Genomic DNA, 22,532 nt, shown 5'->3' with positions numbered 1-22,532 from the left:
TGTGTGTGTGTGTGTGTGTGTGTGTGTGTGTGTGTGTGTGTGTGTGTACGCGCGCGCGCGTCCTTGAAGAAAGGTGGTTAAAGAGCTTAGACTTCAGAATCATATTTAGATTTGAATCTTCACTCTGCTGCTTCCTAACCCCTTGGATAATATACTCAATATTTACAAGCCTTAGTTTCCTCATCTGAACACTGGATAATATTTACCCCCAGGGCCTGTTGTGAGAATCGAAGAATAATTACAGGCATGCCATAGACAGCGGCTCTTTTATAGCTATCTTGGAAAAAATGTAATTAGCACGTGTAGTGTATTTATGCTTCTCTTTGTAAAACATAACCGTCCTTAACAACCACCCAACAGTATAGCCGAGAGGCTGCCTGAACTACTTTTGGAAGTTGGGTTTTCCTCATCTGCACAATGGGAATGTCCGTGGTGCCTGTTTCAAAGCTTTTGTAAGGAACAAGTGCCTGGCACGCAGTAGAGACTCCACCAGTGAAAGGGATTCTTACTGAAACTCCAGCTCTTTGGGACCACGGTCCTCACACATTCCTCAACGTCAGAAGACAGGAGAGCTTTCTGCTCTGCTACATAGCTGGTGACTCCAGGGCGACTGACTTCCTTTCTTTGGCTTCAGGGACCCTTAGAGCATCTAGCCTGATGATTCAGGCCATGGGTGCTGGGGCTCCGCCCCTTCCTAGCGGTGCAAATGACCCTGGGCAAGCTGCTTAGCTTCTTGGGGCCCTGGTTTCCTCCAGATGGTCATAACAGCACCCGCCTCACAGCGCTGCTGTGGAGATGAATGGCCTTTGTAAAGCACGAGGGACAGTGGATGGCACAGAGGAAGCGCTGGGTAAGAACTGGCTGCCATGGTTAGAAGATGTACCATTACTAACAAGATGATCCCCGAGGCTCTTCCAGCCTTGAAATTCTGTGTTCTTGACTCTTCACGGCCCTCTTCAGGTAGGAGAGGGGAAAGCAAGAGGAAAAGCCAGGGGAGCAGGGATTCCGAAGAGAATTTTGTTAAGATTCTTCGCCCTCCAGCTGTCTTGCTCCAGCATTTTCTAGGTTTTGTGGGTAGATAGATCTGTGCTCTTGCTTCACAGTGAGAGAAGGTGGAAGAAGAGATGAACGGGGACGAGGAGCGTGACTGGGATAAACTTGATGAGGCTCCTAGGACTTTGAAAGGCCAAGTGGGTCTCTGAGAGCTGTTACAAGGCCAAGGGAGATGCCCCCCACCCCGAGCTGTGAAGATGGGAGTCCTGGCAACAGCTCAGGCGCGACCGTCACCTGCTCTACAGAAGGGAGCTCACATGGTCTCCAAGCAAGCTCTGGGGCACCTCTTCAGGCAACCGCAGGACTGCTGGGAACCGTGAAAATAATCTGGAGTTTGAGGGGAGGACAAGCATGGGCTCTGAGTGAATCCTGTGGTTTGCCAGAAGGCCCGGCACTCTTGGCAAGGCTGTGGAGGGAGTGCAGCCCTAAATATTAGAAACAGAACTTTGGCAAGGTGTTGCGTCTCGGGGCATATTTGACGCTTTTCACAGGAGCCAGGGATGGATTATTTTGTTTCTGGTGAATGGAGTGACCAGACAGAAGGGCCTGTGGATGGTGTAGGCTGTGTTGCTTCCAGACACCAGTGGCAGGAAGCAGGACCGGCTATATGCGTGCCCTTCTGGGGGTGTCTGTGGTCATCATTCCAGGGATGGGCACCATCCACCTGTGGGCAGCACTGTCTTGTGGGGATGGGCAAATGGGGTGCGCCTTCTCCATGCCCACGGCCCAGGTAGTAGCACAGAGTGGAGGAGGGTGTGACACACGATGCCCTGAGGGCAGGCGAACTGCAACCCCACTCACCTCGCTGAAAAACTCTGTCCGTTCAGGGCATCTTGGAAAGAGCCTGTACGTCACGTGGACAGAGATTAAGCTTTGGCATTGAGTTCTAACCTTGAATCTGTCCTTATGTGGCCTGGGCAAGTGACATAAGCTCTCTGATAACCATCCTTCAACAATTTCCAGATCCACAGACCCAGTTATGTCTGTAATAATCAATCCTTATTTTTTGCACTCCTTTTGATCCCAGTAAGTCTTTTTTGAGCATGTAATATGATTAACCTCAGTTTTCTCATCTGTAAAATGGGGGTGTTGGAAGGATCAAATGAGTTAATATATATGAAGTACTTATCCCAGTGCCATATTCATAGTAAGAGTTCAATACATGTTAGTTTTCGCAAGCCTCCCATGTGCCAGGATACCCTTCTAGGTATGTGTTTGTCTATAAAATGAGGATAACAAGTAAAGCTACTTTGGAAGGCTATGTAAAGATTATATAGGGGTGCTTGGGTCGCTCAGTCGATTGAGTGTCTGACTCTTGGTTTCAGCTCAGGTCATGATCTCATGGGTTGGGAATCAAGCCCCGCATCATGCTCAGCAGAGAGTCTGCTTGAAATTCTCTCCTGCTGCCCCTCTCCCCACTCACTCTCTCCCACTCTCTCTGTCTCTCTCTGAAAAAAACGAAAACAAAAACAAAAAAACTTAAAAAAAAAGATTATATAAACAAAGAGATGCCTTATGTGCCTTGTCCATAGCAAGCTTTCAATAAATGGAAACTCTTGCTATTTCTCAGGTTAGTGTCGTGGGCTGGCTAGTTTCTGGTATTGCTTTTCATCATAGGAGAAGACTGGTCAGGTGTTCTAAAAATACTGATCCCTGATATGTGTGGGATTTTCCCACGTGCTCTGTCATTTAATCCTCATTGCCGCCCCAGGGGCTGCTGCACCGCCCAACTCCAGGGGGTGCCATGCTCACAGAACGCCACGTGACAGGGCCCCTTGGAGTTGTGTGGCATGACGGTGTGGTCCACCACGGAAGATAGCAGGCAAAGAAAGCCATATGAGTGACTGGAACTCATACAGATCCCCTGCTGGACCCAACCTCTACAGAACACGGCCTAGCAGTGAGATGTTCTCAGTCGCCAGGCGGCCTTTGGGAACAAAGGCCTCCCGTCCCCTGTTGACCCAAGTGGTGTTGGTGGCTTCCATTTTGTTTTATTAAAATATAGGAGGAATTCTCCTCAGGAGAGTAAGGCTTGTGAGAGCAAGCATCCACTTGCCCCTTAACTGATATGAGTGGGTAAGGTTTGGGAGATCCTGAGGGAACAGTAAGAAATGGTCCAGATGGTGGGGCCCTGATCACTTGTGTTTGGGAACCCTGGTCCCCTGATGTCACCATGGGGACATCAGGTCCCTAAGGAGAGAGAGGGCACAAGGAGGGAGGTGGGGCCTGGGAAGAGGAAGGCAGGCGGTACTACAAACCTACCAACTGCTTCATAATATACCTGTTCTTCCTGCCCACCTCCCACCCATTTCACAGAGGTCTGGAGGGTGGGGGGCGAGGGATGTAGGTAGGCCCGACTAGGGAGAGAGCTTGAGCAGTGATTCAGAGAAGCTGCTGGAAGCCTCTGGAAGCAAGCAAACAAACAAAACAAACCGCTGGAAGCAAGCAAACAAACAAAACAAACTCTCTAAAATGCAGCCAACAAAGACTGCTTAAAAGCGGCCAACTCCTCCTTGCAAGTGCTCCTTGGTTGGGTACGAGCGAGCACACACTCAGATGTCTGCAGAGACTGTCAGACAGCCAGGGGACAGTGACCTGGCCCGGGTGGGGGTGGGGGCGCTGCCCGGAGCGAGAGACCACGTGGCCCCCCTCAGAGTAGCCAGTGTCACCAGGAGGAAATTCAACTCAGCATCGCCAGATCGTTCTGATTTTCAGAAAAAGCCATAAACCTGAACTGTTTATGGGGAATCTCTCAATTTTTTTTAAGATTTTATTTATTTACTTGACAGAGAAAGAGACAGCAAGAGAGGGAACACAAGCAGGGGGAGTGGGAGAGGGAGAAGCAGGCTTCCCGCAGAGCAGGGAGCCCGATGCGGGGCTCGAGCCCAGGACCCCGGGATCATGACCTGAGCCGAAGGCAGACGCTTAACTGACTGAGCCACCCAGGCGCCCCGGGAATCTCTCAATTTTTAAATATCGGTCACTCTTCCACTATTTAAAAAAAAAAAAAAAAAAGCCCGTGGTCTGGGGCTCTCAAGTAAACCAAAAAATAAACCATGTGACTCTTGATCTCAGGGTTGTGGATCCAAGCCCCATGTTGGGTGTAGAGATTACTTAAAAATAAAATCTTTTTAAAAAACAACTGCAGCCAAACAGCATGTCTGGGACAGGATACAACGTGTGGGCTGTCATTTTGTGACATCTGAGTTACCCCTAACTTCGGGGACTCCTGCTCCTTCATCCTAGGCAACACTTTGCCTTCTGTGCTTCTTTTCCCTCTGAGACCTTCCTGCTTGGAGCCCGACCCAGGATACCAGTCCGGGGGGAAGAGTGTGAGACCAGGGGTCAGAGGGCATGCGCCACGTGCGCTGGAAGAAGACAGATGCCATGCTCAGACCTCTGAATCCCCTGTGAGCAAAGGGCAATAAGGGACTTTGAGCAGGTCTGTCACCCCCCTGGGCCCTCGTTTCCACATGAAGGAAGGATTCACTCACTATACAACGTCTAGACCTTTCCAGCTTCGCTGTCTGCAATCTGTTCTCAGCACGGGGGATTGGGGAAATTAGGGTGGGCCATGTGATGTTGTAGTGTCTTATTAATATTCACTGTAGCCACCACTTAATGAGGGTTCCTACACGTCAGGTGCTGTGCTAAATACATGCATTATCACATTTGACCCTCCCAACTGCCCTTTGAAGTAGGTATTTTCGCGTGTGCAGAGATGGTCACCACAATTCTGTCCACCCTCATATGCATGCTCCTTTGCAACATGACTTTGCCACTTTTCTCATGAAGAGGTGCAACCTATTTCTCCACCTCCCCCCCACCCAGCCCCCGAATCTGGCTGGTCTTGTGACTTTTTCTGACGGATAGAATGTACTGGAAGTGATATTCTGGGACTCCCAACTTGAGGTTCCAAGGGGCCTTGCAGCTTCCCCTTGCTGCCATCAAATGCAATGTTAAGGAAAGGTATCTTACTCTAACAGAGGGTGAGAGGCCACTTGGCGAAAAGCTGAGGTGCCCCAGCAGAGGACCAGCATACGCGCCAGATATGTGAGAGAGGCCATCTTGGATCACTCAATCCCACTTAGCCTCCAGATGACAGCAACCCCAGGAGGGACCCCAGGTGAGGGTGGCAGAAGAAATGCCCAGCTGAGTCCAGTCCTAATTATAGAATCATGGATAAATGGTTGTTTTAAGCCGCTAATATTTTGAAATAAGTTTATTGAGATATAATTCATATATCATAAAATCCACCCTTAGAAAATTGTACAATTTAGTGGTTGCTAGTATATTCACAAGCTTGTACATCCATTACCAGTATCTAATTTCAGAATATTTTCATCACCCCCAAAAGAAACCCATTACCCATTAGCAGTTACTCCCCACCCTCTGGCAACCACCCTAGCCCCAAGCAAACACTAATCTACTTGCTGTTTCTAGAGACTACTCTGGACACTTTATACATATTAATGGAATCACACAATACGTGGCCTTTTGTGACTGGCTTCTTCCACCTAGCAGAATGTTCTCAAGGTTCGTCATGTTGTAGCGAGCATCAGTATTTCTTTTTTTTTTTTTTAAGATTTTATTTACTTGAGAAAGAGAATGAGAGAGAGAGAGCACAAGAGGGGGGAGGGTCAGAGGGAGAAGCAGACTCCTTGCTGAGTAGGGAGCCCGATGCAGGACTAGATCCTGGGACTCCAGGATCATGACCTGAGCCAAAGGCAGTCGCTTAACCTACTGAGCCACCCAGGCGCCCCAGTATTTCACTCCTTTTTACTGCTAACTAGTATTCCATTGTTTGAATATACCAGTTTGTTTATCTAATCATCAGTTGATGGACAGTTAAGTGTTTCCATGCTGGGCTGTTTTGAGTAATGCTGCTATGAACATTCATGTACAAGTTTTTATGAGTTTGTGAAACAAGTTTTTAGGAACATACGAAATATGTTTTCAATTCTCATGTGTCTATAGCTAGGCCAGGCATCCCTGAGTTATGTGGTAACTGTTTAACATTTTGAGCAGCTGCCAAACTGTTTTCCAAAGCAGCTGTATCATGTTATAATCCCACCAGCAATGTGTGAGGGTTTCAACTTCTTCACATCCTTGTCAGCACCTATGATGGTCTGCCTTTTTTATTTTAGCCATTCTAGTGGGTGGTGAAATGCTATCTCACTGTGATTTTAATTTGTGTTTTTCCCTACTGACTAATGGTTTGAACATCTTTTCATGAGCTTTTTGGCCATTTCTATGTATTCCTTGGAGAAATGTCTACTCAAATCTTTGCCTATTTTTAAATTGGGTGTCTTTTTGTTGGGTTGGGTTGGAAGGGTTCTTTATGTATTATGATACAAACCCCTTATTAGATTTGCAAATATTTTCTCCCATTCTTGGGTTGTCTTTCACTTTCTTGAAGCACAAAAAGTTTTGATTTTCATGAAGTTCAATTTATCTGTTTTTTAAGCCATTAAATTTTGAGGTGATGTGTATGCAGCACTAGATACTGGATACACATTCCCATTTTAGAGATGAAGAAACTAGAGCCCAGAGAGCTCAAGTGACTTGCTTTAAGTTACACAGCAGATAGCTGATTGGTCAGTCTGATGTTAAACCTAATGCTCTTAACCAGAATAGATACGGCCATCTTGGACTAAAGTGTTAACAGAATGTTCTGGATTCAGGGTCATGAGGCTTGGGTCCTGGGATCCAAATCAAAGTGACAATGATGGAGGGTTATTTGAAGATTATGCAATCCATTGATTCCTTCAGCTGCTCTGGACTGTCTACACTGATTCATTAAGGTCCTCAGAAAGCTCTGTCTTGGCTACCTTAGAAATTTGTTTTTGTGGAGTCATGCTTGGCCTCGTGCTCTCAGCTTTCATCACAGAGGGAACCTGTTGAGGGTGTTGTGTCTGTCCTCTATCACTGACTATCACCTCTACACAGCTTCGGAGGGAAATTCCCGTCACATATAAATGCTAGGAAAAGGCACTTTTCTTCCTCTGCGGACTTGGTATGTTTTCCCCTCATGAGCAATAAGGATCGTGATATCTATGGGTGTTTCCTTTTTCAGTTTGGCTGCCAGGAAGCTCAGAGTAAGGAACTAGGATATTTAGTCATTGAGAGGGTTCTATGGATTGCCTACTTTCATTCTAATTTTCTCTTTGGTCTTGACTTTCCCTCTTTCCATCCAGTTATTTAACAGGTATTTCCTGACAACCGAAGTCTGTGAGGACTGAAAGATGAATTAAATAGGTAAGATCCTTGAAGCCGAATCTGTGGTGCCCCGCCCATATCCCCTTGGGCCGTACCCCTACAATACACCACAGCCTGCCTTCCAACTGCCTAAGGGATTTCTCTGCCTGCTGGAGATGCTCTCCTGCAGCTGACCTGAAGAACTGCCCTCCCCTGAGAGCTGCCCTCAGCCAGTGACTAAAAGGAGCTGACGTATTCATACCCAGCAACCCTGACCCTAAGGAGGTCAAACACATGGAGACGCGTGTTCCATAGCACCTCCCAGATTCCCCAGCAGGCTGAGCCCTAGCTGCCCACAAAGGTAACTGCCTTGAAAACACACCTTTCATCGGCCTTCTATTTTCTGCTCCACATTCCCAGTCCCTTACCAGGGCTCCCTGGCATCGTCTGCAAAACGAATTTTCGTCTCAGGGTCTGCTTTGGAGGAACCTAAACTAAGACAGCCTCTGATGTCACGGAGTTTATATCCTATGAAGCTGATAACCAGGTGATTATTTAACAGCTGCAGCTCCAAGGAGACACTCAGGGAGTGGGGCAGGGATATGAAAGCCAGGACCTGAAGGGTGGGCAGCATGCAGTTGAAGAAAGGGGCGTGGGTGGGGAACAGTGTTCCCGGCAGATGTCACAGCCTCTGCTAAGGCCTGCAGGTGAAAAGGAGCTTGGGCATACCAGGAACTGAAGGGAAGGTATTCCAAATTTATTTCCCCTTATCTTGATTAGCATTATATAATAGCAATTTTCTGTTTTATGCCATATTTTTCAATCGTCTGAGGGAATAAGGTAGGTAGGTAAAAGACAAGTGAGCAAAAGGGCCCTGGGCAAGTCACCCCCCTCTCCACGTTTCCGATTCTTTCTGTCAAGTGGGGGTGCACATTCTTCCTGTTCTATTTGTGCCACGGCTTCGCTGGGGGAACCGGTGAGGCGGTGCCTAGAAACCGCTTTCGGACATTGCAAAGTGGTCCACAAATGGGACAGGCAGTTGTGAAGAGGATCCATGAAGAAATGCATGTTCTTCTTATTTCCTAACGGGGTTACTTTCTTTGTCCTTCAACCACATAGCTGGTGGATATTTTACTGTCTCGCGTTGGTATACGTCCACAAGCTCACCCTGACCTCATTTGTCCATCTTTCTGAGTGGCTGCAGCAGGGAAGGAAAAAACCAAGGGCTTTGGAATCAAATCAGCTTGGCTCTGGCTCCTGGCTCCATTTACATCCCCTAATTAGCCAACACGGGGAGGCTGATACGTTTCTATAGCCCAGGGGTGCTGCTTGGATTAAAGGGCTCCTCCTGGCCCAAGAGGGCTGCTGAATGAATGTTAGCTTCAGATCTTCACACTCCGAGATCAGAGGAGTCTGGGGTCTGTGTTTACACACAGATGCACGCCCTCTCTGCATGCAGCTCCAGGATCCCCTATGAACTCAGAAAATGCATTTGGGCAATGATTCTGAAAAGGATGAGTCATCGCTTTGTGCCAGATGGCCTGGCTGGGCCACAAACACCGCCCCCCACCCTTTCTGTGCCTGGCCAGAGTAGAAAGGTGTCTGCTGGGTTTTCTGTTTTGGGGTTACTGACCTCCAGCTTCCACCAAATCAGCAGAGGTCCCCCACTCAGATGAGTTCCATATCGCTGCCTGGAGCCCACTGATGCAACAACCTGGGTGCTTATCTGCGTCCCTCAGTGCTCCCCAAGCTCCTTGGGTTTAGGGCTGGGTCTTGCTCACCTTTTCACCTTTCATAGTTGCTAAATAAATATTTGTCCAATGAATGAAGGTAGGCACTGTTCTTGCTCGCAAAGAGCATATAGACTGGTGGTCTATGCAAATGGGAGGGTAATGCCAGAGAGTCAGCATCCCACATTCTGTGAAAATCCCAGTGTTCAGTCCGTTTTGTAATCGCTGGAGCTCATCCTGGGAATACCAATTTCCAGAAGGGCTGGGACACAGCTGGGGATGATCCTTTGAGGGATGGACAACTTCCTACAAATGAGAGAGGAGTATGGGACAAGCTGGAGCCTAGAGTTGAGGCTAGTGCTGCCCACCTGTCATTCCCCAGAGTTGGAGAGAAGTCACACAAGGGTCACACAGTCCCCTTCTCTTTATGGGGTCCTCAGAAGCCTCACAGTCTCCTTCTCAGGGGCTCCAGGCATCATTGGCTTTGCTCTGATTCTGGCTCCCTGGCCCTGGACTAAAGATGGGCACTGACAAGGAGTCACTGGTCTGCACACTGACCAGGGCCTATGAGGCATCCTGGGGCAAGAGTCCCCCTAACGGGCATAGCCTCCCCCAAATCGTAGCCAGGTGAACCTTCCAGCTCCTCTACCTCAAGGAGTTTGATATTCGGACCTACAGAGAGGATCAGCAGTTGGTAGTAGGTCATAGAACAGGCAGTAAGCCGAAGACGAGGCAGCAAAAGCCAAGCGGTTGCCCAGGGCCTCTCAGATGTTAACACCCACCTGTCATGCCCCACCCCACCCCAATCTCCGTCCATAAATGCAGATTTGGATCCCAGAGGCTGCACTTCAGGTGATCCTGATGCTGCTGGCCTCTGGACCAGAGCTTGAGCAAAGGACAGTGGTTGTTAGTGGCAAGACATTAGCTGGTAAGTGGCCAGGAGGGCAACATGAGCAGGCTCCGGGGACACTGGCTGCTGGAGGACATCAGGAAGGCCCAGCCCTAGAGGGGCTATGGCTTGTGAGTCTCTTTCCTGTCCTCCTCCTGCACCCCTAGCCCTCCTCCTTAGGCAGTCCCAGCTCCTCACTCCCTGTGCAGACTACAGGAAGCCCTCCAGTGTCTCTGCTCCTTCTCACCTCAAAGGGTGGCGGCAACTGGAATGACTTAGGAGAGTCCCAGCGAACTGTATTTAATTGGTTGTTCTGGGGTGGAGCCTGGGTGTGATGATCTGTAAAACTCTCCAGTTGATACTAATGTGCAGGCAAGGCTGTGAACCACTGGCCTCATCAGAGTTTCTGAAACTCTGACATGAATATAAATCAGCTAGGGATCTTGTCAACAAGAGAGATTTTCATCTAGTAGGTCTGAGTGGGGCCTGAAATTCTGCATTTTTGATCCTGAGGACCACACTTTCAGGGGAAAAAGCAGTTTTCCTAAGAATTAAAAAAGGTAAGACGGGAGTTAACCACCTCTGATCTAATCCCCCAGCCTAACCCGAAGCACAAAGCAAGACTCTGCTGCATTGACTCCCCTGAGCACATTTGATCTCAGACAGTTAGACTCAGCCTGTCTATACCACAAGCCCACTGAAGGGTGATGGATCCAGAATGGAGATCCATGGTCGGGGCGGGGGGGCCCGCTCCCAGCCGTGGCTGCCCCGGGCTTGAGGGCCGAAGGCTTGGTGCGTGTGTATTCCGTCTGTGACTCGCCTGGCCAGGGCCCAGACCCAGCACTCCTACTGTCCACACGGGGTTGTCTTCCCTCCCTTGCAGGTTGGGAGGGTGGGTAAGCTGAGCTCCAGCCCCGGGTGACGGCCCCAGCCTGCTCCTTCTGCTCTCGCCTCACTGACCCCGCCCCCGAGCAGCACGACCCTCTCCTGGACAACAAAGCTGCTGCCAAAGCGGCCTCTGGGCAGGACGGAGGGAACAAAGGAGAGGATACCCCTTCCTGCGTCTCCCCACTGGCGGTGGACCTGGTGCCTCGAAGCCCTGGTCCTCGGCCCTGGCTGCCCATCGGAACTACCTGGGGAGGCCCAGGCCTCTCCCCAGACCAACTAAGTAAGAAACCCTTGGAGAGCGACCTGGCATGAGTAGTTTTTACCACTTACCAGGTAATTCCACTGCGCCACCAAGTCAGTGATGATTTAGCAGCCCATGGGGTAGAAAATAACTCTTTGATCAGAGATAGGACAGTGACGTGATGTCCACAGCTGCCTGCTCAGACTTTTCTCCATCTCTCATTTCACTCCTAGGCCCTACACTTAAGAATATGACAAGGACACCTTCTGTTTGGACTAGACTACTGAGGGGGGAGGTCATCACACATTTTATCTCATTTAATCTACAACCCCATGAGAGGGTGTTATTTTAGCTACATTTTAGAGGAAACTGAGGCTGGAGAGGTTGAATGATCACACAGGGTCCCACGGGAGAAGCTGGGGCCAAGATTCAGCCCCAGGTCCCCTGTTCTTTGGGCGTATGAGTTGGTCACAGTTGTAGGGATATAAACCAGGGAGACACGGGCCAAAATAGGAACGCAAGTTCTAAATTGATGCAAGTAGGTAGCACCCAGCCAGGTACGGCTGAGCTGACATTTGTATTTAAGTACAAAACTCTGGGTCATGAAGGGGACTGTGTTCTTCTCTACCTCTCTTTTCTATTTTCCAATTCCAGTACTACCTCCTCCATGGAAGCTTCCAGAGCTCTACTCCCTCTCCACTCACTGTCCACATCAGTGGTTCTCCGAACTAAGATCAGCTTTTAAAAATTCAGATCACCGCACTCCAACTCAGAACTATATGGAGAGTCTCCAGCAAAGGGGTCTGAAAATCTACATTTTTAACAAGCAAGATGGGGGAATCTGATGAGTATATACTTTGGTGAACCAGCGATGTAGCCCCTTGCTGCTGAAAAATGTGGTCTGTGGACCAGAAGAACCAGTACCAGCTAGGAGCTTGATGGAAGTGTCAAATCTGGGGCCAAACCCCTGGCCTACTACATTAGACTGTGCATTTTAACAAGATGCCTGGGGGGAGGGGTTACATACACTTGAAAGTTTGTGAAGTGCGGGTCTGTCTAACCTGTTAGGTATACAGAGTGTCTTTGGATCAGCAGCTTAAGCATCACCCAGGAAACCTGTAGAAAACAAATTCTTGGGCCCCACCCTTGACCTAGTGAATCAGACAATGTAGGAGGAGAGGCCAGGAATCTGCATTTTAGCAAGGCCTCTAGGTGATCCCATGTGAACTCAAGTTTGAGGGCCACTGCCTGGACCAGGAGATTACGAAGCACTTTCTCAGTTGGGAGCCTCTTTGATCCTGGCAATCGATTGCCCCACGCCAGATGCCAGCATGATCAAAGGAGAGCTGGGCCTGGCAGAGGCTCGAAAGCTGTCATGCCACACGAGGCTGAATGGGCAAGGCCTCTTCCTCCCGACCCCCTCTTTGATAGCAGCTTTGAAGGACTGAGTCAACCCTAGTCTTCAGTCTGGGGCTCTTTATTTCTCTTTATTTCATCTATGTAATCATTCACTTCTAGTCCTGCCCCTGGCCCCAGGACCCTGCCCTCCGCACAGCACGGCCAGTCCACGGAGCTTCATCTGTTCTTATAAAGAACACACTGGTCAGTGTGCACGGGGCTCACATTTCCCCAGTGATGTCATGCTACGGACCTCTTTTCTGCATCTTACTTGCTTCGCTCCGCATGGTGCTCGAAGGTCTCCCCCCATCGGTATTGTGCACTGAGTCTGTGACGTCTGCCTCCTGCAGAGTGCCTCTGGGCTGCACCCAGCTCCCCCAGCGCCCCCTGATCACATGCCCAGGTGGCTTCCAACTCCTCAGTGCCACCAAGGATGCTGTGACAGACATCCTCCTCCCTCCTCCGTGTCTCCCTGTGGACCCGTGTGAGTTCTCCCTAATTTATAGGTGGAGAAACTTGAAAGGCTTCCAGCCCAAGTGACTTGCCCAGAAAGTACAACGTGGCAGTTACCAACATGACTTTGGTGCCAGACACACCGGTCAGATAACCTGGCTTCAGTCCCTTCACTTTTCTGTGCCTCAGTTTTCACATCCGTAAAATGGGAATGATACTAGTGTCTAGCTTATGGGTTCGTTATGAAGATTAAGTGAATGAAAACCACTTAGCAGGGTCCCTAGCACATAGGAAGTGTTCAGATAAATGTTCCCTGTAGTTTTGCCTTTCTTTCCAGAGCCTGCCTTTTGACTTTTTACACTGATTTTTTTCTTTCCTGTCTCAGTCTTGCGTTATTACTGACTTCCTTGCATGCCCCTTTTCAACATGACCTTCAGCAGTGACCTTAGAGGTCCTCAGAAAAAGCCTGAGGCTTTTTGGGGGGAATGAGCAAAGGCCAGGACTGGTTTGGAGATTTTGGTGCATGAATTGGGGCTGGCAGGACTTGTCTGGGTTAGGACAGGCTTGCAAGAAGCCCTAGGATGGGTGGTGCTCGGCACACCACAGCCGAAGGCAGAGGCACTGCGATTTCCAGGGTTCTCCTAGCCCGGGTGGGAAAGCAGTGCAGGACTCGCACGGAGTAGGCGCTTACTACACGGCTGTTCTTTTATGAGCTGTACCTGGGCCTGGTTTTGTAGTGGAAAGAGGAGGAGAGGCCCGTCACCCTGGAGGGAGTGTGGGGGCTTGTTGCCTCACTTTGCAGAGAATCCCTTGTGTGTCGTGAGAGGGGCTGGAAGGGCAGCACCTGAGCTGCAGAGGGGAAAGCAGACGCTGGGGGCCGACGCCCGGCCGCACAGGCTGCATGGGGGGGGGCTGGGCCAGCAGAGGGCGCCACACACCTCCACACGGAGCTGATGGCGGGCCTGGGAGAACTGGGGCAGGCTGGGCGCGGGTTTGCCTGGGACTGCGGGGTTTCCCAGCCCGGAAAGTCCCAGACAACCTAAGACCAGTTGGTTATGCTGGCTTGAAGAGGCACCCACTGAAGCGGCGCACACACACGCGCGTCAGTGAACATCGCGCACGTGACACAAACTGCACCTGCACTCCCACCACACACGCACAACACACACCCACGCACTCCACACCCCAAGCATAACACGCGCCACACACTCGCACACACACGTACAACTCGCCCCACACACTTACAACATACATGCAACACACTCAACGCACACAGGCAATACACGCCAAATACACGTGCATACATGTACCCACAAACATGCAAAATAAGCGGCACCTCACAATACACACACGTACACCACACCACATGCAGCGCATATACAATATGCATATACACCACCTACAGGGGCACAACGCACGTGCCGCAAAATTCACCCACACTTGCACCCACACGCACCCAAGACACTCCTGCACTTCACACCGCGTGAATAGTACACACAGCCCACATACACAGGTACAACTCAGATAATAGGTGTGTGCCACACGTGTGCAACTCACGCAATCCACATACTCACACAAGCACGCCATGCACACGTAACACAGTCACAACACAGTATACGTGCACACCTATACCACAAAAACATACAAAACAAAAACCCAGTCACAACACACACATGCACAATGCACGTCGCACTGTGTGCAAAACATACATAATCACACACGTACCACATATGCCACTTTGTACATCAACATGCACACACATAAGAACATGAACACATGCATGTGTGACTACACACCACACAACTCACACCTGTGCACAGTGCACAACACACGCAGTCACTTGGCCCACGGGCACCACATAATGCACGACATACGTGTACTACGCACAACACACATGCAAGCTGTTTACTACACACACAACACACACGTGCGCAAACACACATATACAATGCACCCACAGATATGCGTATGCACAGCACATTTGCATAATGCACACGCACGTGCGCGTGCACACACACACACACACACACCTATGGGTAGCCAGAGACCCTCTTGTCTGAGGCAATGTTTCTTATTGGCAAAATGAAGACACTCCTTCTTGTTCTGTCCAGGGAGAAAAACCATATCCAGAGCATTTGAAAACAATATATTCATTCATTCAGCCCTCATTTCTTTACTGTCTGCATGGCAGGGACCTGAGCACTGAACAAACATCAGTGACCATTTAGCTTTGGTTGTAGTGAGTGTTATGAATTCAAACTTCTGAGAGCCCAAAACTGCACCGGGGTGGGCCTGGCTGGGTCTGGAAGTTTCCTGAAAAGAGCTTCTTAAGCCAAGACCTGAAGCTGGAGCGGCAGGGTTGGGATGGGTAAGATGAGTGAGGCACCCACACGTGCAATGTAAGGAGCCACTCTCCCACGCGCTGACCTGCATTTGCACAGCCCCGAGGGTGAGCGCCAGGCAGTCAGGCTGAAGGAACATCCCGCCTCCCCGGCCCCCACCCAGGGCTCAGAGGAGTACATTGTCTCGCTCTTGATTGCAGCTCTACATGGACTCGCTCACCCACAGGGTCAGAGCATGTGTTTGCTTGTTGGGAAACTCTCTGGGCTCTAGGAACAGCAGTGGCTTATAGGAAGGGACTTCCCCGAACTAACCAGCCACTTTGGCCCTGGCTGCTGGACCAGAGCCCTCCTCTGCAGCTGGCCATGGTCATGGTCGGGGAGGACAGGGGATGTACAAGGCGAGCTCAGCCTCTCCCTGGGTCCAGCCTGCATATTGTCACACTTCCCAGCTTGCCTCCTGGCCGTGGGGCCACCCTGCCAGGCTCGGCTGCATCAGCACAGCATTCTGGCCTCTGGGCACTGGGACTGTGCCCTGAGTCTAGTAGACTAAGGAGGGCAGCATGGGGTGGCTGTCTAGGGAGACTGGAGCTTCTTGGATTCCAATCCCTGCTTTGGTACCTGCCAGCTGTGTGACCGTGGACAAGTTACTTGACTTCTCTGTGCCTTGTTTCCATACCTATAAAATCAACCTGATGGTAAATCCTCTCACTCATCGGACAGAGTTGTAAGGACTGGTATATGAACAGCTCTTAGCCTAAAATCAGGCACGATGGCAGGAGTCACGTAAATGTTAGTTTCAATTGTTATTTTGACCCAAAAGGAAAGCAAACAATAGCAACAATCATAATATCAAAATGTATCAAGGCCGAGTGTTAGAGCTGGAGGGTGGGTTGGAGAACATCTGCCCCAAGCTCACTATGTGTTGAATGCAAAAAGCTGTTTGACCTGATAATCCCGAGACAGAAGGACTAGAACCGGGGTGGGGAAGAGAAGAGCAAGTAAGAGCTCCTCCTTTTCGCACGTGGAGCGCTGGTTAAATCACCGGACCCACCCAGAGTTTCTCACTCAGTGGGTCTGGGATGTGGTTTGAGACTCCAGGGACCACATCTTGGGAATTGCTGCCCTTAGGACAGTGGAGGCAGAGTGGAGAAAGTTGGCATCCCTGAGTCTGCCGCTAACGTCTCCGAAACAGGGGAAGCCAGGGCCTTACTTACAGTGGATGCCGTACCTCGGGCAGCGCCCTCTGCAGGGGGATGCGGGCACTGAACGCCTCCTCCAGGCTGAGTGGGGTCAGCTCATCTTCGGATACCGCCCCATCTTCCTCCTCGGCCGCCCAGTCCCTCTCTGGGGCCTCTTCATCCTGCCTTCTGCTCGGCTGTTTGATGAGCCGGTAGCTGCCACCTCTCCTGCCCTGGGTCTTGTTCCTTCTGGCCCTGGGTGAGGCCACGGCCACCAGGAGCTGATCCTCCCGCAGCGAGATAAAGGGGGGCAGACCCTCCAGGGGGCCGTACTCTTGGCCCTCATCCTCGGCCTCCAGCACCCATTCCTGGGATTCCCCGAAGTGCAGGCGGTACCCAGCATCAGGGCTGCGCGGGGCGGCCTGGGCTGTGCGGGCAGGGTGTGGGGCGCGCGGGGGAGGGCGCAGCATGGCCACCATCAGCAGGGCGCATCCCAGCATCAGTAAGAGCAGCAGGAGTTGTAGTCCGCATGGTCCATGCCGGCATCGCTTCCTTAGCAGCATGTTGCTGGAACTTGCCAAATGCAACAGGTCATATTCAAGTCCGCTCCCTCCTCCAGCTCCAGGTTCCTTCCTGCGTGCAGGAGAACCTGGCTTCTAGTTCCACCTGGAAGTTTTTTGCTGGTCACTTAACCTGCTCCTTTTTTCCCATCTGACATTAGCCAACAGCATGTGTGAGACTGACTTGCACTTACAATCAGAAAGCCACGGGACCCAGGTCCCACCCTGGCTCCTCTCTGAGTGGATTTCTGTAATTGCCTTCTGAAAGCCCATTCGCGGGGTCTGCAAATGGAATCGTTTTGCCCCCTTTACCCCCTTTATCTCCTTGGGGAAAAAATTATTCCATTCTGCTCAGGTGTTTGGTCTCACGTGTTTCGTCTCCCCCCTCCCCCGCCCCTTGCATGAATGGTCAGGTTGCTATGCGATGTCTTTGGGGGGAGCTGGTGGGTCCTCAGTCCAGCGGAGCTGACAGTCGTCCTCCTTTGGATGCTTCAAGTCAGGTCAGATCAACAGATGTGAAGCCGGCAGGCAGCGCCTGTTTCCTTTCACACATAGCTCCGTGCTCAGCTGAGAGCCCTCTGCCAGACACATCGGGAGCCAAGCATGCGCCTCGCTCCTGGTCCTAATGCCCTCACTGTTTCAAGGCTTTGCACAATCCCACAGAGCACAACTCCGGGGCAAAATAAACACCGGCACTGCCAGGACCAAACCCAAACAGGAACATCCCAGAAGTTCAGATTTGAATCTCACTGATAGAAGACTTCTTTCTCCACCCACGGGGGCAGGAAAGAGTATTCCCTCCTGATTTCAGAAAGGCTGTACCTGCGGGCATTGATGCAAACAGCTAGCTATCTATTGCACCCTGAGCCTCCCACGAGTGATCTGGAAAGTTAGGCTGGACTCTCCCTCCTTCTTGAGGACCACTGTCCTCATCCTTCTGAGAATGAGGAAAGCTGGGGGGAGATGCTCCCTGAAGTCCCTCCTCCCCAAAAGCATCTGAATGCCTCGTATACACGGCCACTAAGGGGGGGAAATCAGGAGAAGAGTGGCATGTTCTTCAGTTGTAAAACCTCCTTCATTCAACCAACAAATATTAATGAGCACCTACTATGTGCCAAAACTATTCCGGGACTGGGAGTCCAGCAACAAATAAAACGATGTGGGGATGAGCATCTGGGGCAGAGGGGATAGCAAATGCAAATGTTCTACAGCGAGCATATGCCGGGCTTTTCCAGGAGCAGCAGAGAATCCAGTGTGGTAGGAACAGAGTGAGGAGGGCAGAGTGTGATGAAAAACAGGACGAAAGGGGTAAAGGGGGTAAGAGGTGAGGGGGGATCATGGAGGACTTTGGAGGGCATTGTAGGGCTTTTCCTCTTTGTTCTGAGTGAGATGGGAGCCCTCGGAGGGTTGTGAGCAGAGGACAGACACAACTGACTTAGATTTGAATGGGATCACTCTGGCTGCTATGTTGGGATCGGACTGGGGGAGCAAAGGGCAGAAGCAGGGAGACCAACTCAGGTGCTGTTGCAGAGAGAAATGATGAAGGCATGGGCCAAAGTGGAGGTGGCGAGGAGCAGTCAGCTTCTGGGCATATTTCAAGGAAGATCCTATAGAACCGGCTGGTGAATTGATATCCGGTGTAAAGAGAAAGAAAAGAGTCCAGGATGATTTCAAGTTTTTGGTCTGGTAGTCGGAAGAACAGAGTTGCCATCAGCCAAGATGGAGAGGGCAGGAGTTGGTAGAAGGAGATACATGACAGCGGCTGGTTGGGCCATGTGAAGTTTGAGATGTCAAGGGGAGATGAAGGGTGGGCAGGGGGATACGTAATAGCTGGAGGTTGGGGGAGAGGTCTGGCCTGCAGATGGTAAAGCAGCGCAGGGATGGTGCCTGAAGCCATGAGATCCAAGGGAGTGTTGTAGATGGGAGAGAGGAGGGAATCCGGCATGCTCAGAGTTCCTGGGCTCCCGGCTGGATTAGCTGATTAAGGGTGACTAACCATGACTGTGAGGTACATTTCTTCTGCTGACTGCAGAACTGCCAGTCTGCCCAGTAACCAGGAGTGTGTGTGTGGGGGGGGGGGGGGGCTGTCATTGGGGAATGCCTGAAATGAATTGCTCATTTTTCTATTTTGATTTTGATCTTAGAATGTGAGCTTAAACATCTCACGGAAAAAAAATGTTTTTCCTTTTGATTCAGTTGCTTCTTCCAGAGCTCCAGCTCAGTGTGTGTGTGTGTGTGTGTGTGTGTGTGTGTGTGTGCGTGTTTTCTCTAAAGACATTCAGAGTCAGAGGTGACATAGTGGGTTATATGTGATTGTTCTTAATAGCCTAGCATAGTGTCCCGATGGACAGCAGTTAGGATTGCTGGATTAGACCATATTTTCCAAATCCCACATCAGGGTGTAGTGGGGTGGGAGTTATATGGCTTTCAGGTCCAAGAGGCAGGCACTCTGGGAGATGTCATTTCGAATTTCTGGGACATTTTGAGGTTAACAAGGATGATTCCAGAAGACTTTCAGAGAACAAGGAATGTGCAGTCTCCAGCTCCAGGGCAGAACACCCTCCCCGACCCTCTCCAGCAACACTGGTTTCAAACTCACCAGCCAACTCCCCACCCCTCCCCTACCACTGCCAGGGCCTTTACCTGGCTGATCCTTTGCTTGACCTCTCCTTCCCCAAAAAAGCCAGCCATAAGGCTCATTTACTTGCTTTCATGTTTCTTCCAATATTGCCTGTTCAGCGAGGCCTCTCCTGACCCACCCTTTCACACCAGAAGCCCCTCCATCTATGCATGGCATCCTGTCCTCTTGCCTTGCTTTCTTTGAGAATCTCTGTAGATTTGTCCAACACTTGATAAACAAGATAACTCGGTTCTTTGCTATCTATGCCCCCATCCCACCCCCATAAAAGGTAAGCCCTACAAGGAGAACTGTTCCATCGGTTCACTGCTGTTTCCCCAGAGAACTGTGTCTGACACAGAGTGGGCGCTCAATAAATATTTCTCGAGTGAACATAGAGACAACAATATAGCTATTCTGATTCAAGTCAAGGGAGGTCAGCATGTCCTCTGAAACTCCGGGATTTAGATCAGCCCTAAAAGGATTCCCCACAGCCCATAATCATGGGATGATACTTGAAGTCTGCTAAGAATGAAATAAAATTCCCACATACTTCCCCCATGGGCAGAGTCACCCCGAGCGGAGGGAGCGGGTGGGCCCTCCTGGCCGCAGGCCATCTACCTGGACCATCTACCTGGGACCATCTACACATGCTGCTCTGCCCTGTCCCAGCTCCTGGCTCCTGGGGGTGTTACTTTGCTGTTTGTACATCTGGAGCCTCCCTTCAGCACCCAGATGTCAGCAATGCATCCTCAGTCTACAACCCTGGCTCTTAGCTTCTGTCTTTGTGCAGCCGGAATTTTCCTCATGATGTCTTCTGCTCAGAAACAGAACCAAGCAAGCCATGGGTCCCCAAACACAACACAAAGTCTTTTTAGTCTCCATGTATTCCTCTCAGCCTGGCTGGCTCAGTCAAAAAAGCGTGTGACTCTTGATCTCGGGGTCGTGGGTTCAAGCCTCCATTGGGTATAGTGATTACTAAAAAATAAATAAACTTTTTTTTTTTTTAAAGATTTTATTTATTTATTTGACAGAGACAGAGATAGCGAGAGCAGGAGCACAAGCAAGCGGGAGTGGGAGAGGGAGAAGCAGGCTTCCCGCCGAGCAGGGAGCCTGATGTGGGACTTGATCCCAGGACCTTGGGATCATGACCTGAGCTGAAGGCAGCCGCTCAACCGACTGAGCCACCCAGGCGTCCCAAAAATAAATAAACTTTTAAAAAAAGAAAGAAATGGGGCTTCCCCTAGAGACATCCCTTCTGTCATTACCCAAAGCTTTGAGGGCTACCCTGCCCCTGCCCAGGGCTCTTTAGGGGAGGAAGGGCTGGACACAGTCCCATGGCCCCTGTCACCTGTCATCTCTCTCCTCTCTTTCTCATCTGTGTTCCTGTTGTGGGTTGAACTGTTATGGATTGAATGGAGGGTTGAACCTCAAAAGATGCTGAAGTCCTATGGTACCTGGGAATGCGACCTTACTTGGAAATAGGGTCTTTGCAGATGATCAAGTAAGATGAGATCATTAAGGTGAACCTTACTTCAACATTACTGATGTCCTTATGCAAGGAGAGACTTGGCCACAGACACACACGGGGGAATGCATGTGAAGATGAAGCCAGAGATCAGGGCGATGCACCAACAAGCCAAGGGATGCCAAAGGTTGCCAGCAAACCACCAGATGCTAGGGGACAGCACGGAACAGATTTCCCCTCACAGCCTCAGAAGGAACCAACCCTGCCGACACCTTGAGTTCAGACTTCAGCCCCCAGAACTGTGAGAAAATGAATGTCTGTTGTTTAAGCCCCCCAGTCTGTGGTGCTTTGTTACAGCAGCTCTGGAAATTATTACAATTCCTTTTGCCCGCCCACCTTTGCTTTCCCTCAACTCTCCCTCTCCCTGTCTTTCCTTTCTCTTCTCTCTTTCCACCTCTCTTCTCATATCACACTTCCTCTGCACTCAGTGTGCTAGTCTTCCCATAGTGCAGGCAGCCTGAAGAAAGCCGCCTCTAAGGACTGGACCTGGCTTGGCTCTGGCCTGGGGCTCTTGGTTCTGGTTTAAGACAAGCCAGGTCTGGGTCCCTCCTGAGGCTATGGACTCGTTCTCTTCACCTCAAAGCTCCAGTGCCTGAGGTCCTTCCTTCTTCCCTCCCTCCCGCCTCTCCCCCCTTTCTCCCTCCCTCCCTTCCTCCCTTCCTTCTTTCCTTCCTCCCTCCTTCCTCTCTCTCCCCACCCCCCGCCCCCATCCCCAACCATGGGTTTTTTTCTGATCACTGAATTGTTGAAAATGCCAACCATATTCTAAAACTATGGTCAACCAGTTCTTCCTGATGCTGGGTAAGTGTTGGGGGATGGTTTGAATTTTGTTGATCCTTAGATTGAATTTTCAGTGCTGCAGTTGAGAATCACAGGCTCTAAATGAATTTCTCTAAATGAATTTTTTTGTAGTTTTGTAATGATACATATACGTACCAAGAAAGCTATAATTTAGGGTTAGATTGTGGGGTTTTTGCTTATTTGTTTTTGGGTTTTTTTTTGGAATGATTTGTTAATTTTTCTAACTTTACCAAAATTTGCAGCTTATACCTCAATAGAACAGGGGTATTTTAAATCACACAACTGCAGAAAAAAAACAAGAGCAATATTGGGAGCTGGGACAATGGACACTCCAGTTAGGTGTCCATTGGGATGTCTGCATGTTACTTCCTTTAGCTTTTTGTCCGCCTGTTTTCTCGTAGGCCACAGCATCTTTAGTGTACAAAAGTCTGCTATTTGCCTAGAAAAAAAGTTAAGTCTTCGATTCAGTCTGGTAGCAGGTCAAAGTGCCTGAACAAGTCAGAGACCAAGAGCCTTCACTGAAGGAACAGTGGACATCAGCTAGTAAATAAACTCTGCCATGCAACAGGAGACCTGGCCTAGGCAGTTCAAGACGTCATCAACAGGTGAATCATTCAGTTCCCATCTGAACTTGAGGTGGAGAGAAGAGCCAGAAA

The 22,532-nt window shown here is 50.2% G+C and overlaps 1 protein-coding gene across 1 annotated transcript in view; it reads right to left on the bottom strand.

Annotated features, from left to right (window-relative positions):
• GALNT15 (polypeptide N-acetylgalactosaminyltransferase 15) overlaps positions 1 to 17,081 on the bottom strand; it is a 46,268-nt gene extending 29,187 nt beyond the window's left edge. Inside the window, exon 1 of the mRNA XM_021678792.1 lies at positions 16,407 to 17,081. Coding sequence (XP_021534467.1) covers positions 16,407 to 16,933 — 527 coding nt within the window. The 5' untranslated portion in view covers positions 16,934 to 17,081. The remainder of the gene's footprint in view (positions 1 to 16,406) is intronic.
• Between the last annotated feature and the right edge of the window lie 5,451 nt (positions 17,082 to 22,532).

The sequence above is a fragment of the Neomonachus schauinslandi genome, chromosome 1 (assembly GCF_002201575.2).
Source record: "Neomonachus schauinslandi chromosome 1, ASM220157v2, whole genome shotgun sequence".
NCBI classification, from domain to species: domain Eukaryota; kingdom Metazoa; phylum Chordata; class Mammalia; order Carnivora; family Phocidae; genus Neomonachus; species Neomonachus schauinslandi.
Note: the sequence above shows the minus strand (reverse complement) of the source record. Positions and strands in the feature narration are given on the sequence as shown.